The sequence below is a fragment of the Loxodonta africana genome, chromosome 1 (assembly GCF_030014295.1).
Source record: "Loxodonta africana isolate mLoxAfr1 chromosome 1, mLoxAfr1.hap2, whole genome shotgun sequence".
Taxonomy (NCBI): Eukaryota; Metazoa; Chordata; class Mammalia; order Proboscidea; family Elephantidae; genus Loxodonta; species Loxodonta africana.
Window position 1 is genome coordinate 115,980,480 of NC_087342.1, and position 21,220 is coordinate 116,001,699.

The 21,220-nt window shown below is 44.9% G+C and overlaps 1 protein-coding gene and 1 long non-coding RNA gene across 2 annotated transcripts; one reads left to right on the forward strand and one right to left on the reverse strand.

Annotated features, from left to right (window-relative positions):
* Window positions 1-1,037: 1,037 nt before the first annotated feature.
* LOC111749831 (myb/SANT-like DNA-binding domain-containing protein 7) lies at window positions 1,038-4,510 on the forward strand. Its single transcript, XM_023544976.2, has 2 exons — window positions 1,038-2,753; window positions 3,207-4,510. The coding sequence occupies exons 1-2, from the start codon at window positions 2,081-2,083 to the stop codon at window positions 3,620-3,622; spliced, it is 1,089 nt and encodes a 362-aa protein (XP_023400744.1). The 5' UTR covers window positions 1,038-2,080; the 3' UTR covers window positions 3,623-4,510.
* A 4,384-nt stretch (window positions 4,511-8,894) lies between these two features.
* LOC111749830 (uncharacterized) lies at window positions 8,895-13,523 on the reverse strand. The gene is made up of 2 exons (XR_002785009.2): window positions 12,478-13,523; window positions 8,895-10,708 (listed from the first exon to the last, which is right to left on the reverse strand). It is a non-coding gene; the product is annotated as an uncharacterized LOC111749830 (long non-coding RNA).
* Window positions 13,524-21,220: the final 7,697 nt, after the last annotated feature.

The window sequence follows — 21,220 nt, forward strand, 5'->3', positions numbered from 1 at the left end:
AGCCAAAGATTAGAGAAGCCTATAAAACAAACAATAACACATGTACTTCAACCATGTATACAAGACTAAATTGGCACACCAGCCCAAAAGCAAAGACAAAAAGGCAGAGTGGGACAGAAAAGCTGGATGAATGGAAGTGGGAAATCTGAGGTCTAGTGGGAGAGAGTGTTGACCAACATCGCAAGGTTGGCAACCAATGTCACAAAACAATACAGGTATTAATTGTTTAATGAGAAACTTATTTGCTCTGGTAACTTTCACCTAACACATAATTAAAAAAAAAAAAAAGTATTTTCAAAGGCCAAAAGAAAATAACTGACAACCTAGAATTCTATTTGTTAAACTATTATTAAAGAAGTAGGACAAAATAAAGATGTTCAGAACACTCAAGACCTTTGTTGAAAAGATTCCTAAAGGATACATTTTGGAAAGAATAAAATTGAACGTAGAATTCAAGAAATGTGATGCAAGAAGCAATGAGAAACAAAGAAATTGGTAAACATGGAGATAGATACAAGAAAGCGTTGACTTTAAAAATCAGTGCTAATAATGATTAATTTGTAGGGGGTATTTTTTTTTTTTTTTTAAAGCTAGGTAGAACTAATCAGCACTGCCTCAAGTTCCACTTGGTATACTTTCTTCTCTCTGTAAGCCCTCCACGCCTTTTTCACTTTTTTTTTTTTTTTTCACCGCATGCCTCGGTCCCTCTTTTCGGACCTGAAAATTTGAAGCCATTAATGCTCTTCTATCTCCAGCTTTAAGCTGGGATACTCAACCCAGCTTCTAGGCAGCCCATGGGTGCTTTGCTAGCAAGACAGGGAAACAGACTTGGGGCCAGGTGTCTGGGAGTGAGAACTTTCTGGAGCCCCAGAAAGTTCTGAGCCTGACTTTTTTATTTTTATTTTTAACTGTGTGCGAGCCATGGCAAGGAGCCATAGGCAAGAGGCTAGACGAAAGGGGTGTGGCAGTTCCTGACGCCTAGTTTTCACATTCTTCCTCCCCTTTGTCCTGGGCTGAAGTGTGGGGCCAAAGGTCACCCTCTCAAAGCTGGCCCTGACCTTCCAAAGCCAGCCCTGATATTCATGATATGGATCCTCTCTTTTCAGGAGAAATCAGCTGGCTTTTAGGGCTGTGGGTGGTACTATCTTAACCCAGAAAGCACTCCGGGTCAGCAAGCTATTTCTGTCAACTAACTGTGCTGTGGGAACCGGTCTGTTCGGTATCAGCAAAGGGATTTTCCAACAAAGACGTTTGTTTGGCTCGGAATGCAAACAGTGCAACCGGTCTGTTGGAGTGCAGCTGTCCCGCCTCCCTTAGCCTGCTTCCTCATTGGCCAGCCTGCTGGCCTATCCCCTGTGAGCTGCTCGGGAACCATATTGAAGTGGAGGGAAGTAAGCAGAAAGGCTGAGTGTAGCTGAGACATTTGCAGAGACTTTCTGCACGCTTTGGTGAGGCAGACACATGGGTGGGCAGAGCCACTTGCTGTGGGTTACTTAGAGGTAGCCACCTGTTTGCTTCAAGAGGGGACAAGAGCAACAGGACCATAGTTACCTTTCTTCCTGTCAGATTGGGGTCTCTACAGCTGGCCAAGGAAACACTTGACCAGACAGCCAGTCTTACTCAGTCCTCCGTGGACAGAAGCCAGGAGACAACTCTCGTTCCATGCCTCCCTGCCACAGGCTCTGTCTTGATCAAAACAGTGGCAGACCACAAGGACCTAGGACATTAGCAAGCTCTACTATCTTGGAGCCTCCACAGCAACATCTGTTGTACCAGGAGCAGCCCTAACGACCTCCAGCTGCTAAAGGAGCAGTAAAAGCAGCAGGCACAGCAAATTCTGCAGCAGTAGGGGGCTTCTCTGGGTATTCTATTTCAATAACATTGCCCCTCCCCTCTTGCCAGCAGCCATCAACCAAAAACTCTCTGAAACAGGCAGAAATAGAATACAGAGCTTTACATATTAAGCCTGGCCTAGTGGTGGTCCACCCTGCCCCTCCCATCACCCATCAAAGGTCGTAAAAAAAGAAAATCCTCCAGTCTTACTGCCCCACAGCCTCCTGACTGCTCCAATAGGAAGACTATGCGCCAAGAAGGGACCAGTTCTGGACTTCTAACAATGGCCTCAGCCCTCACACCCCCAGGCCGGGTGCCAGGAGGATTCCAGGCACCACAGCAGGATCCAGCTGGGGTGCACTGGGCCCCAGCAGAGATCCGGCATCTGCTCACCATCATGGAGGAGCCCACCATCAAGAGGCGTCTGAAAATGGTTCGTCGCAACACTTCAGTCTATGAGGATGTGGCCAGGCGTCTTCATGAACATGGGTATGTCCGACACCCACACCAGTGCCGTACCAAGTTCAAGGCCCTCAAAGTGGCCTACAAGAAGGCCCACATGGCTGTCCTTCACTCTGGGGCAGCCCCTCAGGGCTGCCCCTTTTATGAAGAGATGGGTCGAGTGCTACAGACCAAGGGTAGCACCAGCCCAGACAACTTCAGGGAGCAGACCCAGCCAGGGGATCTTGACCACCACAACTGGCCAACTGAAAGAAGGGAAGATGGGCCAGAAGGACACTCTCTACAGCAACTGCAACAGGAGGAGCCAGAACCAGGGATGGACATGGAGACAGAGCATCAGTTTAAGCTGGAAGTGGAAGTGTTAGAGCTGCCCAGTGACCTCAGTCCTGAAAGTCTGACTGGTACTCAGGCTGAAAGGACAACTGAGATTAGCCCTGCTACCCAAGGGACTGGAGCAGGTAAGTGACCAACTATGTTCTGCCAAAGCCCTGATGCTGTGGGGGTTGGGTGGGGTAGGAAGTCATAAACAATAAAACCAAGGTGGGGGATCATTCCCTCAAAGAAACGGGAGCTCTGTGAAGTTTAAAGAAGCCTAATTTCACTACAGGTGTTGGAGTCAGCATATTAAAGCATGAAGGGGAAATGGAGACCACCTCCAACCCTTGCATCATACAGATGAGGAAACTAAGCCAGAGAAAAGCACTTTTCACAAGGTGACACTGCCAGTTAATGCTAAGGCTGAAACTAGCTTCTAAGCCTAGTGATCTTTCCATTAGCTTTTAACTGGCTCTTGCTTTAAACGTAGTTTATAATTGGGGTCATCATGGCAATCTTTTCCAGTCTTAAAACTAGGGCCTGGAAAGAGTGGGATGAGGAGAGCAGCTAAGATTTCTCTGTCTTTCTTCCAACAGAAGTCCAGAGGAGGCCAGGGTCTCCAGACAGAAACCAGCCTCAGAAGGACACCCGGTCACCAGCCCCAAAGGTTCTAGGTGTGTCTCCAGTGCCCCCTAGAGCACGGGTGGGCCGAGTACGCAGGCTCCAGCCCAGAGCCCGGAACCTTAGGCGCCACCAGCCAGCTACTGCCATGATTGCCTCTGAGATGGCAGAGAACCGGCGCCTGGCCAGCGAATTGGCCCGAGAATCAGCTGCCCAGCTGCAGCGCTACCTAGACCAGCACAATGCCCACATGGCAGCCCTGGTCCAGGTGGCCCGAGACAGTTACACGCAACGCCAGGAGGTGGTGGCTATTCTTCAGGACGTTGCTGATGATATCCATGAGGGAGTGGCCCTCCTAAGGTCATCTGTAGGCCGCTTGAGCCAGGAATGAGACCTACAGACCACAGCCTCTGCCATACCCTACTCTCCCAGAACTTTGGAGAGACTTCTCCATTGAAACTTGATTTCCATTGCTCTTTTCCCTTCAGGAAATTTTTAAAAAATAAATGAAGGAGAAGGGTGGACAACAAGGTGAACAAAAGGCTTCCCTTGCAATTTTAATAAAAAGATCTTGATGTGAAAGTAGCAGCTAATGTTTTGGATTTTTTCTTTGTGTTTCATTTTGTCTCAACCCAGAAGCAAAGGATGGACAGACCTCTGGTTCAGGGCTTCTAATGATTGTAACCAGGCTTTAGCCAAGAGAGGTCATGGTGGGAATCCTGACTTTGCCTTTCATTATCCCAAGTCCCATTGGTTATCACTTATCCATTCAAGAAACATTTGAGGATCTACTTTGTACCCAGGCATGTACTGGGTGCAGAGTATTCATTAGTTATAAAAATACACATCATCACTGCCCTCCTGGAGATTCAACTTCAGTGAGGAAGACAGTCATTGACTAAACCCACAAATCAATGATTAGCACTGTAAAGAAATGAACAGGAAGAGTAACAGTGTGAGAGTAGGCATTAGATCTACTTGGTGTGATTCCGGAAGGCCTCTCTGATTGTGGCCCAGATTAGGAACACTGAGGACCTTCCGAAAGTATCTGTAGGCTTCTCAGAGAATATCATGTTTCTTGATCCCTTGTCCAAATGTATAGTGGCCCTAGAAATGAGGATAGTCTCAAATCCTCAACTAACTCCATCACAGCCCCTGCTCTGGGCACTGCAGTGATAATGCCAACAGTGGTAGTGAGTCTCCTTCTACCAGCAAAAACACTCCAAAGATAGAACAAGTTCATCAGCTCCTCAAGCTCCATGGGGGCAGGCCCTCCACCACCATTGCCACCTACTCTTCTTCCCTGGATCCCCTGAAGTACAGATTGGGCTAAAGGTGACAGTTGCCTGTGCCTAGACTGGAGCATTCTTTTGGATTGTGGTGAGCATTTTGTAAATTAATTGTTTTAGTCTTTACAGCAGTGGATACTGCCTCTTGTAGGCCTTAGGGTCTCAAAGCATCCTTGGCATTTCATTTAGGGTCATACTGAAAACAGATTAGGAGCTACACACACATAACTCATAAATGCTCACTTTCAACTAATTCTTAACCAGTTGCCATTGAGTTTATTCTGACTCATGGTGACTGTATGTGTATCAGAGTGGGACTATGTTCCACAGGGCTTTCAATAGCTGATTTTTTGGAAGTAGATCGCTGGATCCTCCTTCCAAGGTGCCTCTGGGTGGACTTAAACCTCCACCCTTTCAGTTAGCTGCTGAGCATGTTAACCATCTGTAACACCCAGGGACTCCCAACTAATCCTTAAAACCCATTGCTGTTGAGTTGATTTTGACTCATAGAGATCCTATAGGACAGAGTAGAATTTCCCCATAGGATTTCCAAGGAGCAGCTGGTGGAATTGAACTGCTGACCTTTTGGTTAGCAGCCCAACCCTTAACCAATGTGCCACCAGGGTTCTAAATAATCCTTAAGGGTAGGTATTATAAGTAGATGTTTTCAAATTCTCTGAAAGGACATGTCCTTTCTCACCGAGAGAAGAAGGTTACCTTTGATACTCTATCTTCAAATGATGGTGAAGCCATTGGTGAGGCTCCTTTCCCTCTGTACCCTTGACTTTCTTAACTTCCGGTCAACCACTCAACTCCTCCTTTAGCCCAGGCCTTGCTGTGGCCATGACCCAAACCTTTGCCTTCCCATGGTTCCAGAGTTAAGAATGGCAGGAAACTGAAGAAACAAGGTCTCTTCTGTTTTCATTTCCACTGTTTCCCAGCTGACAATTCTCCACCCAGGAAGTGGGGCTGATTCTTATCATCACTCAAACCTGTCTAAGGTCTCAGAGACTGCTGCTAGGTCTATGATGAGCAAGCACACTGATAACATTTTCACACTAGAAGTCATGCAATATTAGAGCTGGAAGCAGCCTAGGTGATTATAGTTGGGCTGTTTTACAGAGGAAGACGTTGAGACCTAAGGAAGTTTCATAGCCTTGGACACCTAGGCAATGAAGCCCCAGTCCAGAGCTTGTCCAATTTAGGGTTCACCCAAAGCATCCTTAATCTCAACAGACCCACATCCACTATCTTCACAGTACATTTTTTCTTGGCAGAGTGCTGAGACAAGTGGAAGCTGGGTCTAGTTGTGAGTTTACTCTGCTGATCCACGGTTTGAGTGTCATCCCCTCTCCAATGGTCACTGGCAGCTAATTCCAGCTGCTTAGCATTCTCCAGGGGGGCTTTAAGACCAGCCCTAGGAAATCCTGGTGGCGTAGTGGTTAAGCGCTAAGGCTGGTAACCGAAAGGTCGGCAGTTCTAATCCACCAGGCGCTCCTTGAAAACTCTATAGGGCAGTTCTACTCTGTCCTGTATGGTTGCTATGAGTTAGAATCAACTTGATGGCAATGGGTTTTGAGTATCACCTCAGGCCTGAAACAGCTAAGGACAAGACTTATTCTTCTTCCTTCTCGCCTCCATATTAGCAAATAATTAAACCTCTGTCTTAAGAGTATCTCCTAACCAAAATAAAGACTTCCCTGTATCATCAAAGGAAACCCTAGTAGCATAGTGGTTAAGAGCTAGGCTGCAAAAGGTCGGCAGCTGGAATCCACCAGACTCTCCTTGGAAACCCTCTGGGGCAGTTCTACTCTGTCCTATAGGATCGCTATAAGTCGGAATCACTCGAAGGCAACTGGTTTCATTTTTTGGTTTGGTATCATCAAAAGGCGCTTAGAAATCACCCATTTTCCCCAAGATGGCCAATAAATTTTATAGTAGGTAAACAGGGATGTACAGACTAACCAAAACTTTTTTTTAATTACACTTTTTAAACTAAAATAGCTTTCTAATGGTGGCATATTTGTTCACCCTAAAACCGCCTTCCTCCTATTCCCGTTCCCGTGTATTTTCTCACTTCTAGGAAACAATGCCACGGAACAAGAGAAAACTGGAAGAACTGAAGAGCACAGGGGAAAATTACAGCTGGGTTTAGGCGTTAACTCCCTACATTTCTAAAGATGGAGACGCAGAGGCTCCTCCTCCAGCTCTGCAATATTCCAGTCCACTATTTGCCTCTCACTTGAATTTTTTCTTTTTTTTTCTAAGCATCAGGGCTGCAAGCTCCGGATCTCTGGGAAGGCTGCCCGGAACCCAGAATTGGCCCTGGCGAGAGGGAAGAGAGAGATGAGAGTGTGCCCTAGACGAGAACTAAGGAGGGCAAGGAATGATCCTCCTGGCTGGAAACCAGGAAAGAAAAGGCAGGGCAGCCACAGAAACTACATCTCCCACAAGTCCCTCATCTTAACCCAACTGAGGGGACTGACCGCTTCATTATCCAATAGGCTACGGGCCTGTAATTCTGTGCTGGCCAATTACAACTAGAAGGGGTGGGTGCTTAACCGGGCAGAATTTTCCTGGTTGCTTTTCCGATTGTGTACACCCCAGCCTTACACACGGACAGACACACCGCAGTACAGTTCAGTCTCCGGCTTTCATATATTCCTCCACTCTTCTTGTAGCTGGTTTTGCTGCCTCCAATCTCTTCCAATTCCCGTCCACTTCAGCCCCCTTTACTGCTCAGCGCCATCTTTCAAAAGGGCCAAAGTAATCATTTCACCCTTTGCTTAAATTCCATTAGAGACTCTATTTTGCTGTTAAGGAAAAATGTCAACCTCCTTAGCTTGGCACTGCCTGACTCTTTGGTCCCCCACTTTTCCTCCTTCTGGCCTCCAACTTGCAGAAAAAAAACCCACTACCCGCTGCCGTCGAGTTGATTCCGACTCATAGCGACCCTTTAGGACAGAGTAGAACTGCCCCATAGAGTTCCCAAGAAGCGCCTGGCGGATTCGAACTGCCAACTTGCAGAGCTACCTGCAGTTCTCCCAAAGCGCCACAGTGCTTTCACCCACTTCCTGGAGCTCCTTGTCCTTTAAGACTAAGCTCGAGGGTAATCTCTACTGGGTCTCCTTGACCCTCCAACACTCAATTCCGAGTCCTAGGTGGCCACAATCCCTAGCTATTATCTGGGTCACAACAGTTCTCCTACTGTGTTTTAATTATCAGTTTATTCAGCTCTCCCCTCCCCTCTCCCCCCACCGCCCCGTCACCAACTGAAATCGCTGAAGGCAAGGACTGTTAACCTTTTTCACCTTTGGATATCTGGTGCCTTAGTACTTAGAAGGCACACACAAAGTGTCTGGTGAATGAAGGATCTCAAGGGTATATGCATTGCCCTGGAAGAAGAGGCGGGGAGATGATGTCATGCCTTGAAAGACTCCTGGGCAGCTTCAGCCTACGTATATCCTCTCCCTTTATCTTAGCTCAGGAATGTGGAACCATAAAATGTCCGAGCTGGAAGGGAATCTTGGAGCTCAAAGGAAGCAGGATGGAGTAGACGATGTGGCCAGGGAAGCAGCAGTCAAAGAGGAAAGAAGATGCTCTGCTGCTGGCTTTGAAGATGAGGAAGGGGCCATGAGCCAAGGAATGTAGGTGGCCTCTAAAAGCTGGAAAAGTCAAGGAACAGATTCTCCCCTAGAGCCTTCAAAGGAACACAGCCTGCCTACACCTTGACTTTAGCCCAATGAGACTGATTTTTGACTTCTGACCTACAGAACTGGAAAATAATAAATTTGTGTTGTTTTAAGCCACTAAATTTATGGTAATTTGTTGGAGTGGCAATAGGAAACTAATACAGATGATTGTTATTGCTATTATTATTTTGACAGGGTTGGTTCTGAGAATGGCAAGCATGTGTGCACAAGTGTAAATGTCTATGTATATGGAAATGTCTATGCTTTTATGGGTGATAAAAGCAGAGCTCTGAAAATTTAGGGTAGGTCCAACATATGAGTAGCATTGCCACTACTGGTCTGGCTATAATGCAGCCAAGCCCCTTGGAGAATACAGATAGTTTGTTCCCCTTTTGCTGAATGACCAGCCCACCTGCCCTTTCCAGGCACTATATAAGAAGATATAGCACCCTTGGAGTCCCTGGGTGAGCAAACGGTTAACGTGCTTGTCTGCTGACAGAAAGGTTGGAAGTTCAAGTCTATCCAGAGGCTCCTCGAAGAAAGGCCTGGCAATGTGTTTCCAAAAATCAGTGATTAAAACCCTATGGAGCACAGTTCAAGTCTGACACACATGGGGTCACCATAAACTGAAGTTAACTCGACAGCAACTTTTTTTTTTTTTTTAAATAGCACCCTTGGAGTATTACAAATATTAACATCAATGTTTTATTAGCAGGAAGGGAGTGGGGAAGGTTAACATGGAAAGAAGAAAGAGGGCCTAAAGAAGCAATTCCAGAGAAAAATCAGGAAGGACAGTCAGTGATTTCACCATGAGTCTGCTGGGCCTGGAGTGCCAAATGCTGAACGATAGCAGGCATACCTGGAACCCCAGTTCATTTGTGTCTTGTTTGCATGCCACTCTGCAGGCTGGGTCTGCTCTCTGCCATAGCATGGGTGAGGGCCCTGGTCCCACTCTGGGCAGAAGATCTCCCTGCTCAATACACAGATTGTGGAGCTAGCAGCAGCCAGCGATCACCTCACAGATGTGCTCTGATGGTTTATCCTGGAGCCACTGTCAACAGCCTCTCAGCTGCCTGGAGGCCTGTTCAACTGTGCCCCAGAGAGCCAAGAGCTGCTTGCTGAATCGCAGCTCCTTAGGGGTGACAGGTTGGAGGTAAGGGGCCACCAGCCACTGGAGGAGTGGGTAGGCTTCATCACCCACAAGGACAGGCGCTATGATGTGCCCCCCTATTTCTTCTCGGGTGGAGGGGAAAAGAGCCCACATCTCCCCTATGGCAAGGCCGATTTGCCTCCAACACGTGTGAGTCATGGCTGGATCCTGAGCAGCCAACAAACACTTGGCTGAAACAAAGGACAGGACCAGCCACAGCTCGAAGAATTACTGAAAAGTACTGATGCCAGTTTCAATAGTTCTTTTCTTGCCCTTTGGGGCAGGACACCTCAGTATGTGTGCCTCTGGTAGCCCCAGCACACACTGGGAAGCCATATTTGATACAGAGCCTTTCTATGACCTTCTCCAGGTAAGGCTGGTTTTCAGGAGGTGCCAAAAGGTCACACAGATGGAATCCACAACCTCTTGGAAGGTGTACCCAGTGGTAGATCTGCCCACCCTGAAGAGCTTGGCCACACAATGTAGAGTCTCAGAGAAGGCCAGCTGATACAGTCCAAATGTCTACTTTATGAGGCACAGAGAGAAGCAATTTCATGTGAATGGCTTCTCTTTGAAGATGTGAGGCCAACTTTTCACAGATACAATAAAATGTTTCCTGAGACATCCAGAAGGCTTGCCTCCAGCTGTGAGGGGCCAGGCTGCCCACTCACAGGTCCTGCCAAAGATGAGATGGCGTGGGGTGAGCCCTGGTCCTACAGGCTCTTCTTCCAACAGAGCGGAATACGGCAGGCATCTGTGGCTCTATGAGCAGAGAGCGGATGACCTCTTGAGTCCTCTGGGTGTAGAAAACGGCTTGATTCAGGTTGACCTGCATGCCCTGGACCAAGGCAGCTACCTTCGCAGCCTCCTCACTCTCAACCACAAGCATAGCAGCAATAGCTCCCATTTGCAGGGCGGCTTGTGCAAGAAGCTGCAGCCCCTCCTGAGCTTGATCCATGTAGCATGATTTTGGAGTTGGGGGTGTCATTGAGCTGAGTTGTGTAGACTAATGTGTGGGAGCGTATACCTTTCCTAGTGGTGGTCAATGAAATTCTTATCCCCCAGGTAAGTACGGGCACCAGGAAGCTCAAGGTTGAGTTAGCTAATAAGTAACAGGCCTTGCACTATGAACTAAGGGTATGAATATAATCACATCTATGAATCTTTTATGAATCAGACTTCACTAATTTCCCCTGATCATTCAGTGCCCCCACAAGGAAGCATGTGAAGAGATGGTTAGCAAGGTTTTTTTGGACAAAAAGACAAGATTTTTTTCCATCTTGGGCTCCTGGCTTTTAGTTGAAAAATTCACTCTGGATTTCAACTTCTTTATTATGAAGAAAGACCTGCAGCAGAAGAATGAAACAAACAAACAAACAAAAACAGATCAATGATTTCTTAAGAGTTTTCAGAGTGAAATACCACAAGGAAGAACAGGCTATAACATTTAAAAAAAAAAAAAAAAAAGCTTATATTTCTAGATCTGAGAGTTCTCGCCTTGCCAAGTGGCTTGGATTGCCCTTAAGACCTACCCTAATGCTAGAACTAAAAGGCTGCAAGAGGCTTTCTGACATGCCACTGCAATGCTCTTTCCTCCACACTGGGATGGCTTTCCTGTTGTTTCTTTCCTAATGAAAATCTACTTAACACCAGGACATGTCCTTTGGGCTGCTCTTTTGCACAACAAAGAGTCAGAGATATGTTACTACCCCAGCTCCATAGGCTGAGTGACCTTAGGAAAGTTACCTTCCTCTGTGTGTCTCAAGTTTTCTCCTTGTTAAACAGGTGGGCTGGGCTCACCTAACCCCAGAGTCTCTTGCTGCTCTAACAGCCTGGAGCAGTTAATTAAAAAGGCCAGATACCACAGGATGTCCGCTGTATAACTCTGCATCTGAGTTTGTTTCTAAGGTAACATAATAATAACAATGTGGAAGACACTATGAACTCAACTATGCATTCCACAAATATTTGTGGAGCCCTTATTATGTGCTAGGAGTTATGAGAGGCACGAGGGTTACAGTGAGACCGTCATTACAGATACTAAATTTCACTTTGGCTATCTGGATCAGCAGTTTGCAGAAAGGACATGTGGAATTTGGGCATCCCTTTCTAGGTAGCTGTCTGTAACTGGAAAGTTCTGTAGTTGTTGGTGGCGGTGGATTCTTGACTTGGGGAGGAATATTCTGGCACTTAGGTTTTTAATGATTTAGATGAATCCTTTCATGTAGTAATTAAACATATTTTCTAAAACTCAAACATCTGGGTGGAAAGATTTTATTAGTTACTGCGACAACCTTGGGGCTTACTGTAGTCTCATTGTAATAGTACATGCCCCGTCCACATGACTGGAAAATCATGCTTACTAGACTTTCTGATATCTTTTAGAAATGACCATTTAGCCAGTCCCCACAAATCAAGAGGAAATGAGTGCTTCTGTTGTGCTCGTGGTCTTATGATTTCCTTTGATGTAAGGCATCATGATCTATCTTCAGTAATACCTCCTCCTAAACATGCTGGTAACTCCATGCCAAATAAGTTAGTTTGCTTCCTCCTTGATTATTATTCACTTAAGTTACCATCTTATATGTCAGGTCTTTTCACATAGCCACTTAAAGTTTCTCTAAGCAGTTCTAGATGGTCTTACCAGGAGGAGACGGATCCCATGAGGAAAGGTGGAGGAGGAGTTTCCAGCCGGTTTCCTCTCACCCTAATACCTACCTATGATCAAGTCTGCCTGCTGCTAATAAGTCACTTTCTATGTATTAACTGATTGGTGAAAGGAGGAAGAAAATGAGGGCTCCTAGCCTCCACACACCCGTCTCCCCCCTTATATACCTCTTCTAAAAAGAGAGAGAGAGAGAGATGGATGAAAACAATTTAAGAGCTTTATTTTTCCCACTTAGATTTGAAGTTTCTCTCACAGAAACTGATCCTGGATCACCTTTATTAACTGGTCTAATCTCTCCATTCTTCCGGTTTACCCACTCCCCCACCCCTAAAGTTTCTAAAGGAAAAAGTGTTTTAATAAACTTGAAAACCTCGGTCTGTCAGGGCCTGCACTATGTCCTTGCAGCGCCCAGCTGCACGGAGAAATGACTCGAAGTAACTCGCTTACCTGCCCCCCAGCTCAGCTCGGAGAATCGCCTCTCTGCTCACCGTCTTGAACTGCGGGTTCAAGGCCCGGCGCACAACTGGCCGCCCCCTGTCCTTCCCGCCTCGCGAGGGCACCGTAAGCCGGGTGGTCTGAGAGTAGTCCACCCACTTCCTGCACACACCCTGCAGCTCTGACCGCCCGACAGCCCCACGGAAGGACAAACAGCACTAAGCTCCCAGGGAGGCGGAGCCTGGGGCCAGGGGCGTCCGCAGCTGCTGCAGCAGCAGCCGCCTGCTTTCAGCTCTCGGCTCCTCTTCCCTCTCCCTTTTGTTTTGTCCCTGTTCCCCTCACTTCCTCCAAATCTCCTCAAGAGCGTTTTTTTTTTTTTTTTAAATAATTTTTATTTCTATATGATTTCCAACTTACGGGAAAATTTTAAGAAGAGTCTGAGGAACTGCCGACTGCCCTCTGTCCAGACTCACAGACTGTTTACTTGCGGTAGCGTTTGCTGGTCCCATAGCTCACTTCCCAGCACACCCCAAAAGATCCCTCTCAACATCTGCTGAAGAGCCCGCACTTCCAGGGGTGGAGAATTGACTTTGGAATTAAATAGTATTAAGTTTCAGATGCCCTCCAGAGAAGAAAACATGTGACTGCGAGGTACAGTTCTCGGACCTCAGATACTTGTTCTTTGGGTCTTGTTATTGACAAGTGAAAGAGTTTATCAAACTTACTCCAAGGATCAGCTGAAAGCAGATCCTTGGTCTGCAGGGACAGGCCTAGGGCTGCGGGTGTCACCTGGCAGGGACCACTGAGTTGGGTTCTGCGATTAGGGAATTTGGCACTCACCAAGAGAAACCCAGGATGAATGAGAGAGAGAAAAGAGAGAAAGAAAGAAAAAAGTCTCCCAAAATAAAAAACAAAACCCTGCAATTTCTGACTTCCCACTTCCTCCCTTTGCCATAAAGGTTACCTAAGTGATTGCAAAACAAAATTTGCAGAGTGATAGTCTGTGGTGTGAGTTGGCCGCTAGAGGACTTTGAGTGATAGAGAAGTAAATGCTTGAATTCTACCTTTAACAAGATTACTTTGGCGTCGGCAGCAAAGTCCTGGGTTCGAGTCCTGTTGCTTCTATAACTAGCTGTATGGGCTCCAACTAGTAGTTTCCTCCCCTAGAAGGAAGAGTGGACTGGGTGTCTGAGAAGATATTTGCATCTGGAACATTGAACAGCTCTCAGAGGCTGCAGGCTCGTGGTCCATGGACTTCTTTTCTTTTCTTTCTTAATGTGTTTAATTCGTTGCTAACATTAAGATATTGGGAGATTTCTCATAAAAATCTGGATTTCCAACTTTTGAAAAACAAACCTATATTTCCCACTATCAGCAAAGGACAGTTGCTGAAAAACCAAGACCCTCATTAAATACAGTCCCTAACAAGCCAGATTCTGTAAGCACTTGAGTGTGGGCATCTCCTCTACCCCAGATCTGTCTCCCTCATGGTACTCCTCTTCCTAAGCTAACCCTCAGCTTCTCCACTTAGTCCAGCCCCCTATCTCACAGGTACTCTTTGGAATCTTGGTCTTCCTTTCCCAAGCATAGGAAAACATTTTGAGAAACCAAATTGAAGCCCTCAACTGACATAAAATCTACAGAAACTAATTGACCAGAAAAGGAACTGAGTTTGGCCTGAGAAAAGTTACATGAGTAAATACCTTCATCAGCACATATAAGAAGGTTCAAGTAATTGTGAATGATGAAGAAAAAAGAGTAATTGAGCTGATAAAAGAATATCAAAAGATCTGTGAAAGGACATGGTCAAGATTAACATCGGGATCCAATGCCTCTTCTACAGGTCCCATAACTTAAATAGTTTACTGAAAACATAATGATAATAATAACAGCTATATATTTTTTATGGGGCAGTTCTGCTCTGTCCTATAGTGTCGCTATGAGTCGGAATCGACTCGGCGGCACTGGGTGGATTTATATTTACGGGATGTTTACTGTATGCAAGGCAACCTATGAGTGAAGTATGTTATTATCCCCATTTTATGGATGAGAAAACTGAGGCTTAGATAGGTCAAGTTATTGCCATAGGTCACAAAGCTAGAGCAGTGGTGGAGCAGGAACTTGAACCCAGGCAGTCTGATTCCAGAATGGGTTCTCTGGTGTCTGCGCCTTACCTTTCCAACTAGATTGTGAAAGCCTTGAGGCCAGGGAACCGAGTCTGCCTTCTTTTTACCTCCCCAGATAGTTACAGGTACTGAAAAACTATTGACAGATCGAATGAATTAATGAATGAATGAATCAATATTGGTGGGAAGAGCAGTAGATTTTTTTCCCAGAATATGTAAATCTGCCCTATGTTTCAGTGCTTTTCTAATTCTGACTAATCACCTGGTAAATAGCTACTCTTGTTTCCAGTCTCAATCTCAGTGGCACCTCCTTTTTGAATCATTTTCTGACTCATTCAGATATTAAGTGACTCCTTGCATTATACCTAACTCACACCTCCATTATTGAGCCTTGCACACTGTGCTGTAATTTTATGTGCTTGTTTCTCTCACTGTTGGAGCCCCCTTGGCACAGCGATTAAGTGCTCCACTGCTAACCAAAAGGTTGGCCATTCGAACTCACCAGCCACTCTGAGGGAGAAAGATGTGGTAGTCTGATTCCATAGGCATTTACAGCCTTGGAAACCCTATGCGGCAGTTCTACTGTGTCCTGTAGGGTCACTATGAGTTGGGATCAATGGCAAAGGGTCTGGTTTTGGTATGGGTCTCTCATACTAGGCTGTGTAAGCTCTTTGAGGACAAGGTCTCTCTGCTGATACCTGATACTTAATATGGGCACAAAGTCTGCAAATCAATGAATGGGCTTTTTTTGGAGCCTGATCAGTTTGTCATACTGTGTGGCTTTTGTGCTACTGTGATGCTGGAAGCTATGCCACCAGTATTTCAAATAGCAGCAGAGTCACCATGGTAGATGGGTTTCAGTGGAGCTTCCAGACTAAGGCTAGGAAGAAAGGCCTGGTGACCTACATTAAAAAAATCAGTAAAAACCCTATGAATCACAACATAATATTTTCCAATATAGTGCTAGAAGACGAGCCCCCTAGATCAGAAGGCACTCAAAATACACACTGGCCACACCAATGTACTTGAGCATACAAATGATTGTAAAGGTGGTGCAGGAACAGGCAACAACTCATTCTGGTGTGCATGGGGTTGCCAGAAGTTGGAGCCAACTCGACAGCAACTAACAATAACAACAATCCCTTCACTACTCAGCATATGCTTTTTGTAAGGTCTGAAGTGAAATTTGGTGGGATCTCCCCCATTTTATATTTGTTCATTCTGAACCCACAAAATCAGGAAGAATTGGAAAGACAAATAAGGAGAGGGACTCAAGACCAAGGAACCTTCATAGTGGAATATGCCACAACCTCTACCTCTACAGGTAGCCTGTCTGTTCGTTCAACAACTATTAAGCACCTACTATGTGCCAGTGTTGCATTTTGCACTGGGTTACAGAAGTAGACAAACCAGCAAGAGTCTTTTCTCATGAAATGTATATACTAGTGGAGGAGAGAAATAATAAACAAGGCAACAAACTTAAATAAGATTAAAAAACATTAGCAAGTGCTATTGAAGAACTAAAGCAGAGAGCTGGGATAGAGAGTGCTAGGGTGGGCAGAAAGGGCACTCTAGGGTGGGAAAGCAGGGATAGCTTCCTGCAGAAGTGATCTTCAAGCTGAGACCTGAATAGTGAGATGAAGCCAGACCTAAGAGTATCTGGAGAAGAGTGTTCAGGCTGAGGGAAGAGCAAGTACAAAACCACTATTCAATACCTCTTTGTACCATTAGCCACAAGGATGAATATCTGAATGACTTCTAAGCATAAGAGTTAGGTGGTATACTATTTTTAATATAAAAGATATGGTCCCTGATGTTCAAGGCCATTTATAATGTAGCTATGCATCCTACCTAACTGGCCTAATTACCCTCTTCTATAATTCCTCAATCTTTCTCTTTAATAGGGCACATGTCCTGCCTCAATCCTATATTGATCCGTGCCTCTGGTTTTCTTTTTGGTCTTCTCTTACCTGAGATATTCTTTTTCCTCCTTTGTCCTTTAAGCCTTAGTTAATGTTCTGTCTCCTCCACTTAAAATGATTCTTGAGTGGGAACAGTTCAGTATCTTGACTGCAGTGGTGGAAACATGAAACTACACCAGTGATAAAATTGTATAGAACTTAATACACACACACACACAAAGGAGCACAAGTCAACCTGGGGAAGTCTGAATAGAATCAGTGGGTAGTATCGATGTCAATATCTTGATTGTGATATTATATTTTATACTATGGTTTTGCAAAATATTCTTATTGGGGGAAACTGGGCAAAGTATCCAAAGGATCTGTGTTAGTCATCTAGTGCTGCTATAACAGAAATACCACAAGTGTATGGCTTTAACAAAGAGAAGTTCACTTCCTCACAGTAAAGTAAGCTAAAAGTCCAAATTCAGGGCGTTGGCTCCAGGGGAAGCCTTTCTCTCTCTGTTGGCTCCAGAGGAAGGACCTTGTCCTCAATCTTCCCCCGGTCAAGGAGCTTCTCAGACACAGGGACCCTGGGTCCAAAGGCTGTGCTCTGCTCCCAGTGTTGCTTTCTTGGTATATAAGGTCCCCCTGTCTCTCTGCGCCCTTCTCTCTTTTACATCTCAAGAGACTACCTCAAGACACGATCCAAACTTATAGGTTGAGTCCTGCCTCACTAACACAACTGCCACTCATCCTGCCTCATTAACATGGAAGCAGGATTTACAACATATAGTAAAATCACACAATACTGGGAATCATGGCCCAGCCAAATTGATATACACATTTTGGGGGGGACATAATTCAATCCATGACACTCCACCCTTTGGCCCCCCAAAAATCACACTCTTGCAACATGCAAAACATATTCACCACATCATATTATAGCAAAAGTCTTAACTCCCAGTCTAAAAATTCAGAAATTCCTCTTCATCTGTGAAATCTAGAACACATATTATTTGCTTCCAAAGGTACAATGGCAGAACAGGCACAAGCTGGACATTTCCATTACAAACTGGATAAACTGGAGGAAAAGAAGGGATAATAGGCACCAAGCAAGTCAGCAGAACACATTACATTAGCCCTCAAAGCTTTGAAAATAATCCTCTGCTCTCTGAGGCAATTTACACAATGGCCCTGCCCTCCAAACTCTGGGTGTTAGCCACACTCTCTGGATTCTGAGTGGAGGCCCCTCAGCCCTGGGTTTCTGCTCCGCCTTCCAGGTCCACTGGGACAGCAATGCTGCTCCCTTGGCTTTAGGCACACCATTCTCCTAGCCCATCTGAGTGAAGACTCCACCCTTAGAAACACCAGAGGCCGTGGCTCCACGCTTTGAAATCCCTTAGGTCATGGCCATACCATTTCAGACTGAGGCAGCTCAGCTTCCTATATTCCTTGTCTTTTCAGCTTGTGCTTGCTTGTTTCTTGGCCTCTCGGCTCCTTGGGCCTCATACCCACATCTGCCCTCCTGGGACAAGTTTTCCAAAGCTCTATAGCTCCACAGATAAATGCTGGAGGCACCCTACTCCAGCAGGAAGCCTCCTGTGCACAGGCACTCAGCTCTCTCGCTTTGTGGGTTGGCTCCAGCCGTCTTGTGCTGGTCTCCTGGTTCTGCTGCTGCTGGTTCTCTGCCACTGCTCTTCTCTGTCATTCATAGTTTCAAAACTGCTTCCACATTTTAGGTATCTGTTAGAGCAGCACCCCACTCCCGGTACCAAATTCTGTGTTAGTCATCTAGTGCTGGTATAACAAAAATACCACAAGTGGATGTCTTTAGCAAAGAGAAGTTTATGTCCTCACAGTAAAGTAGGCTAAAAGTCCAAATTCAGGGCATCGGCTCCAGGGGAAGCCTTTCTCTCTCTGTTGGCTCCAGAGGAAGGACCTTGTCCTCAATCACCCCCTGGCCAAGGAGCTTCTCAGGCACAGCAACCCTAGGTCCAAAGGCTGTGCTCTGCTCCCGGCACTGCTTTCCTGGCGGTATGAGGTCCCCCTGTCTCTCTGCTCCCTTCTCTCTTTTATATCTCAAGAGCCTGCCTCAAGACACGATCCAATCTTGTAGGTTGAGTCCTGCCTCACTAACACAACTGCCACCCATCCTGCCTTGTTAACATCATAGAGGCAGGATTTACAACATACAGGAAAATCACACAATACTGGGAATCATGGCCCAGACAAATTGATACACACATTTTTTGGGGGGGACATAATTCAATCCATGACAGGATCTCTCTGCACTATTTCTTACAACTGCATGTAAATCTACAATTATCTCAATTTTTAAAAGATGGGTAACCAAAAAATAATATTTTTCATGAAAATAATGAAGTTAAATATTTGTTACTACCTTTGAAAAACAAAGATTCTTCAACTCATTATGAATCTACCTGTCTGCCATCCAGTCTACGGATTTCCAACTTCCTCTTAATGATGAGCAAAATGCACTGTCTAAATACAAACATACCAATCCATTATTAAAAAGTGAAGTGTGGCTCATCTGGAATAATTTCTTCTCAGTGCAAACTTGTTGGCACCTAGTAATTACCTCCTTCCTCTTTTTTATGTTCACAATTGCCCTTCTAGAACTTTGCCCAGGACTGGCATCTATGCTTTGCAGAATCAACTTTCTTCCCCTTTTCACAAATTGGAACAGTACGTACCCATCTACAGCCTCTGGCATCTCTCCCTGCCTCCACAGGCCCTGAAACACCGCCAAGAGTCTTCTCGCATATAAATTCAATTGGTGTCCCAGCCAGATTTGTTCGAGCTCAGAGACATAAGCTCATTCAAAACTAGGCATTTTCTTACAATACCCCACTTATTTTGTGCTTTAATGTCTTCCCACTGATACTTATATGAATAGTATTCAACTTCATAAAAGTTAAAGCAGGGAAGCTGGTGTTCTAAGGGGGAAGCCAGGAATGTTTGGATGCAAATTTAGATTCTGCCATTCACTTGCAGTATGAGCTTGAGATAAGTTATCCGGTTATTTGAGCTTCAGTTTACTCATCCATAAAATGGGAATGATAATAGCTATTGTTATCACTATTATTATTATTATTATCAGGTTGTAGTAAAGATTAAATAAGACAATATTTGTAAGAGTGCCAAGCATGAATTGATAGTAACAACAAAACAGATGAGATTAGATCAGCTTCCTTATAGATACGTTGATTTATGGGATTTTAGAGTTGGAAGGCACTGGAGAAGTCTCCTGGTCCTACCTCCCACTCATTGAGAATAGTACTCATAAAACGGAGCATTCCACCATGGAACAGCTTCTGCCACCCATTACTACCACAACTTCTGCCACTAAGCAACATGCCTGTACCTTCCATGCTCCATCAAAACCATAAAAAGGCCTTTTCTCTGTTCCTAGGTACTTAAAAACTTCTATCTTATTAATTCTTACAAAAACCCTATGATGTACAAGTATTTTTATGTCCATTTAACAGCTGTGGAAATGGAGGCTCAGAGGTGTTAAGTAACTTATTCAAGGTTGCACGGTTAGTAAATGGGAGAACCAGAATTCAAGCCCATGTTTATCTGAATCCAAAGCCCTTGCTCTTTTCCAAGCTTGGAGACATAAGCAATATTACACTGCTTTAAAAAAAAAAAACACTGCGCTTATTTTTCACAAGCCTCAGCTCATTCTTGGCTTTATTTATTACGACAGTTGTCCTGAGTGTCCACATCTTTTTTAGGTGTGTCATTCACTGTAGCTATGCCCTCCTTCCCCATCATGCCGTTTGTTAAATCCAGCTCTTTAGAAAGCTTACCTTTCAGATGGGCCTGTCTCTCTAGCTCTCAGTTTCCTGCCATCCCCATTGTTCATTGTATCCTCAGTGCTTGGTTTTTGACAGTTTCTCTCCCCTCTGGAGACATCTTTCTGTTTAGTGTCCTAGGCCATGTAATTAGACCTATGGTTTTACTTGAATGGTTTGAAGTTTTCCTTTTAAAAATCTGACAGTGTCCATTCTTTGGTACTCAAATTTCAAAAAAACATGGTTACTTTTTATCAAGATCCCTGGTGCTTCAGTTTGACCTACTAATTTCTGCTTTGAGGTCCGACTTAGGTCCAGGCTAGCACTGCCCTCTTACTTCCTCTGTTTCCTAGGAGCTGCAGTTGTTGGCAAGGCAAATCAGCAGTTACCAGGTTTAGCAAATAAACCTTCCTCCTTATACTGATATCTCCTTTCCCTGAATAGTGTTTGCTGTTTGCTCTACTCAGTTCAGCCCTTGATTACAGGGCCTTGTACCCAAGAGGCAAAACACTCAGGACACACAGGTTTTTCTAGGGCCTGTAAAAATGCTTGAGATCTAGAAAAAATTGACTTTAAAAAAATGTGCAAAATCAAAATTTTTATGGTTCTTTAAAAGCCCATGAAATTTAACATTATGAAAGCCAACTAACTGCAACTCAACTCTGTTTTTATGTGGTGACATAAAATAATGTTTGATGTAGACTTTGGGTTCATCTTTTAAATTTAGAATAGTTTTAGATTTACAGAAATATTGCAAATATTGCAAAGAGAGGTCCCTTATACCCTGCCATCAGATTCGCCTGTTATTTGTGGGTTCATTTTCTCATGCTTTATATGATATAGTATGGTAGAGCCTCTTGAGAGTAAGAGTTCCTATGAGCCTCCTGAGTTTTCAAACAGCTTTGCT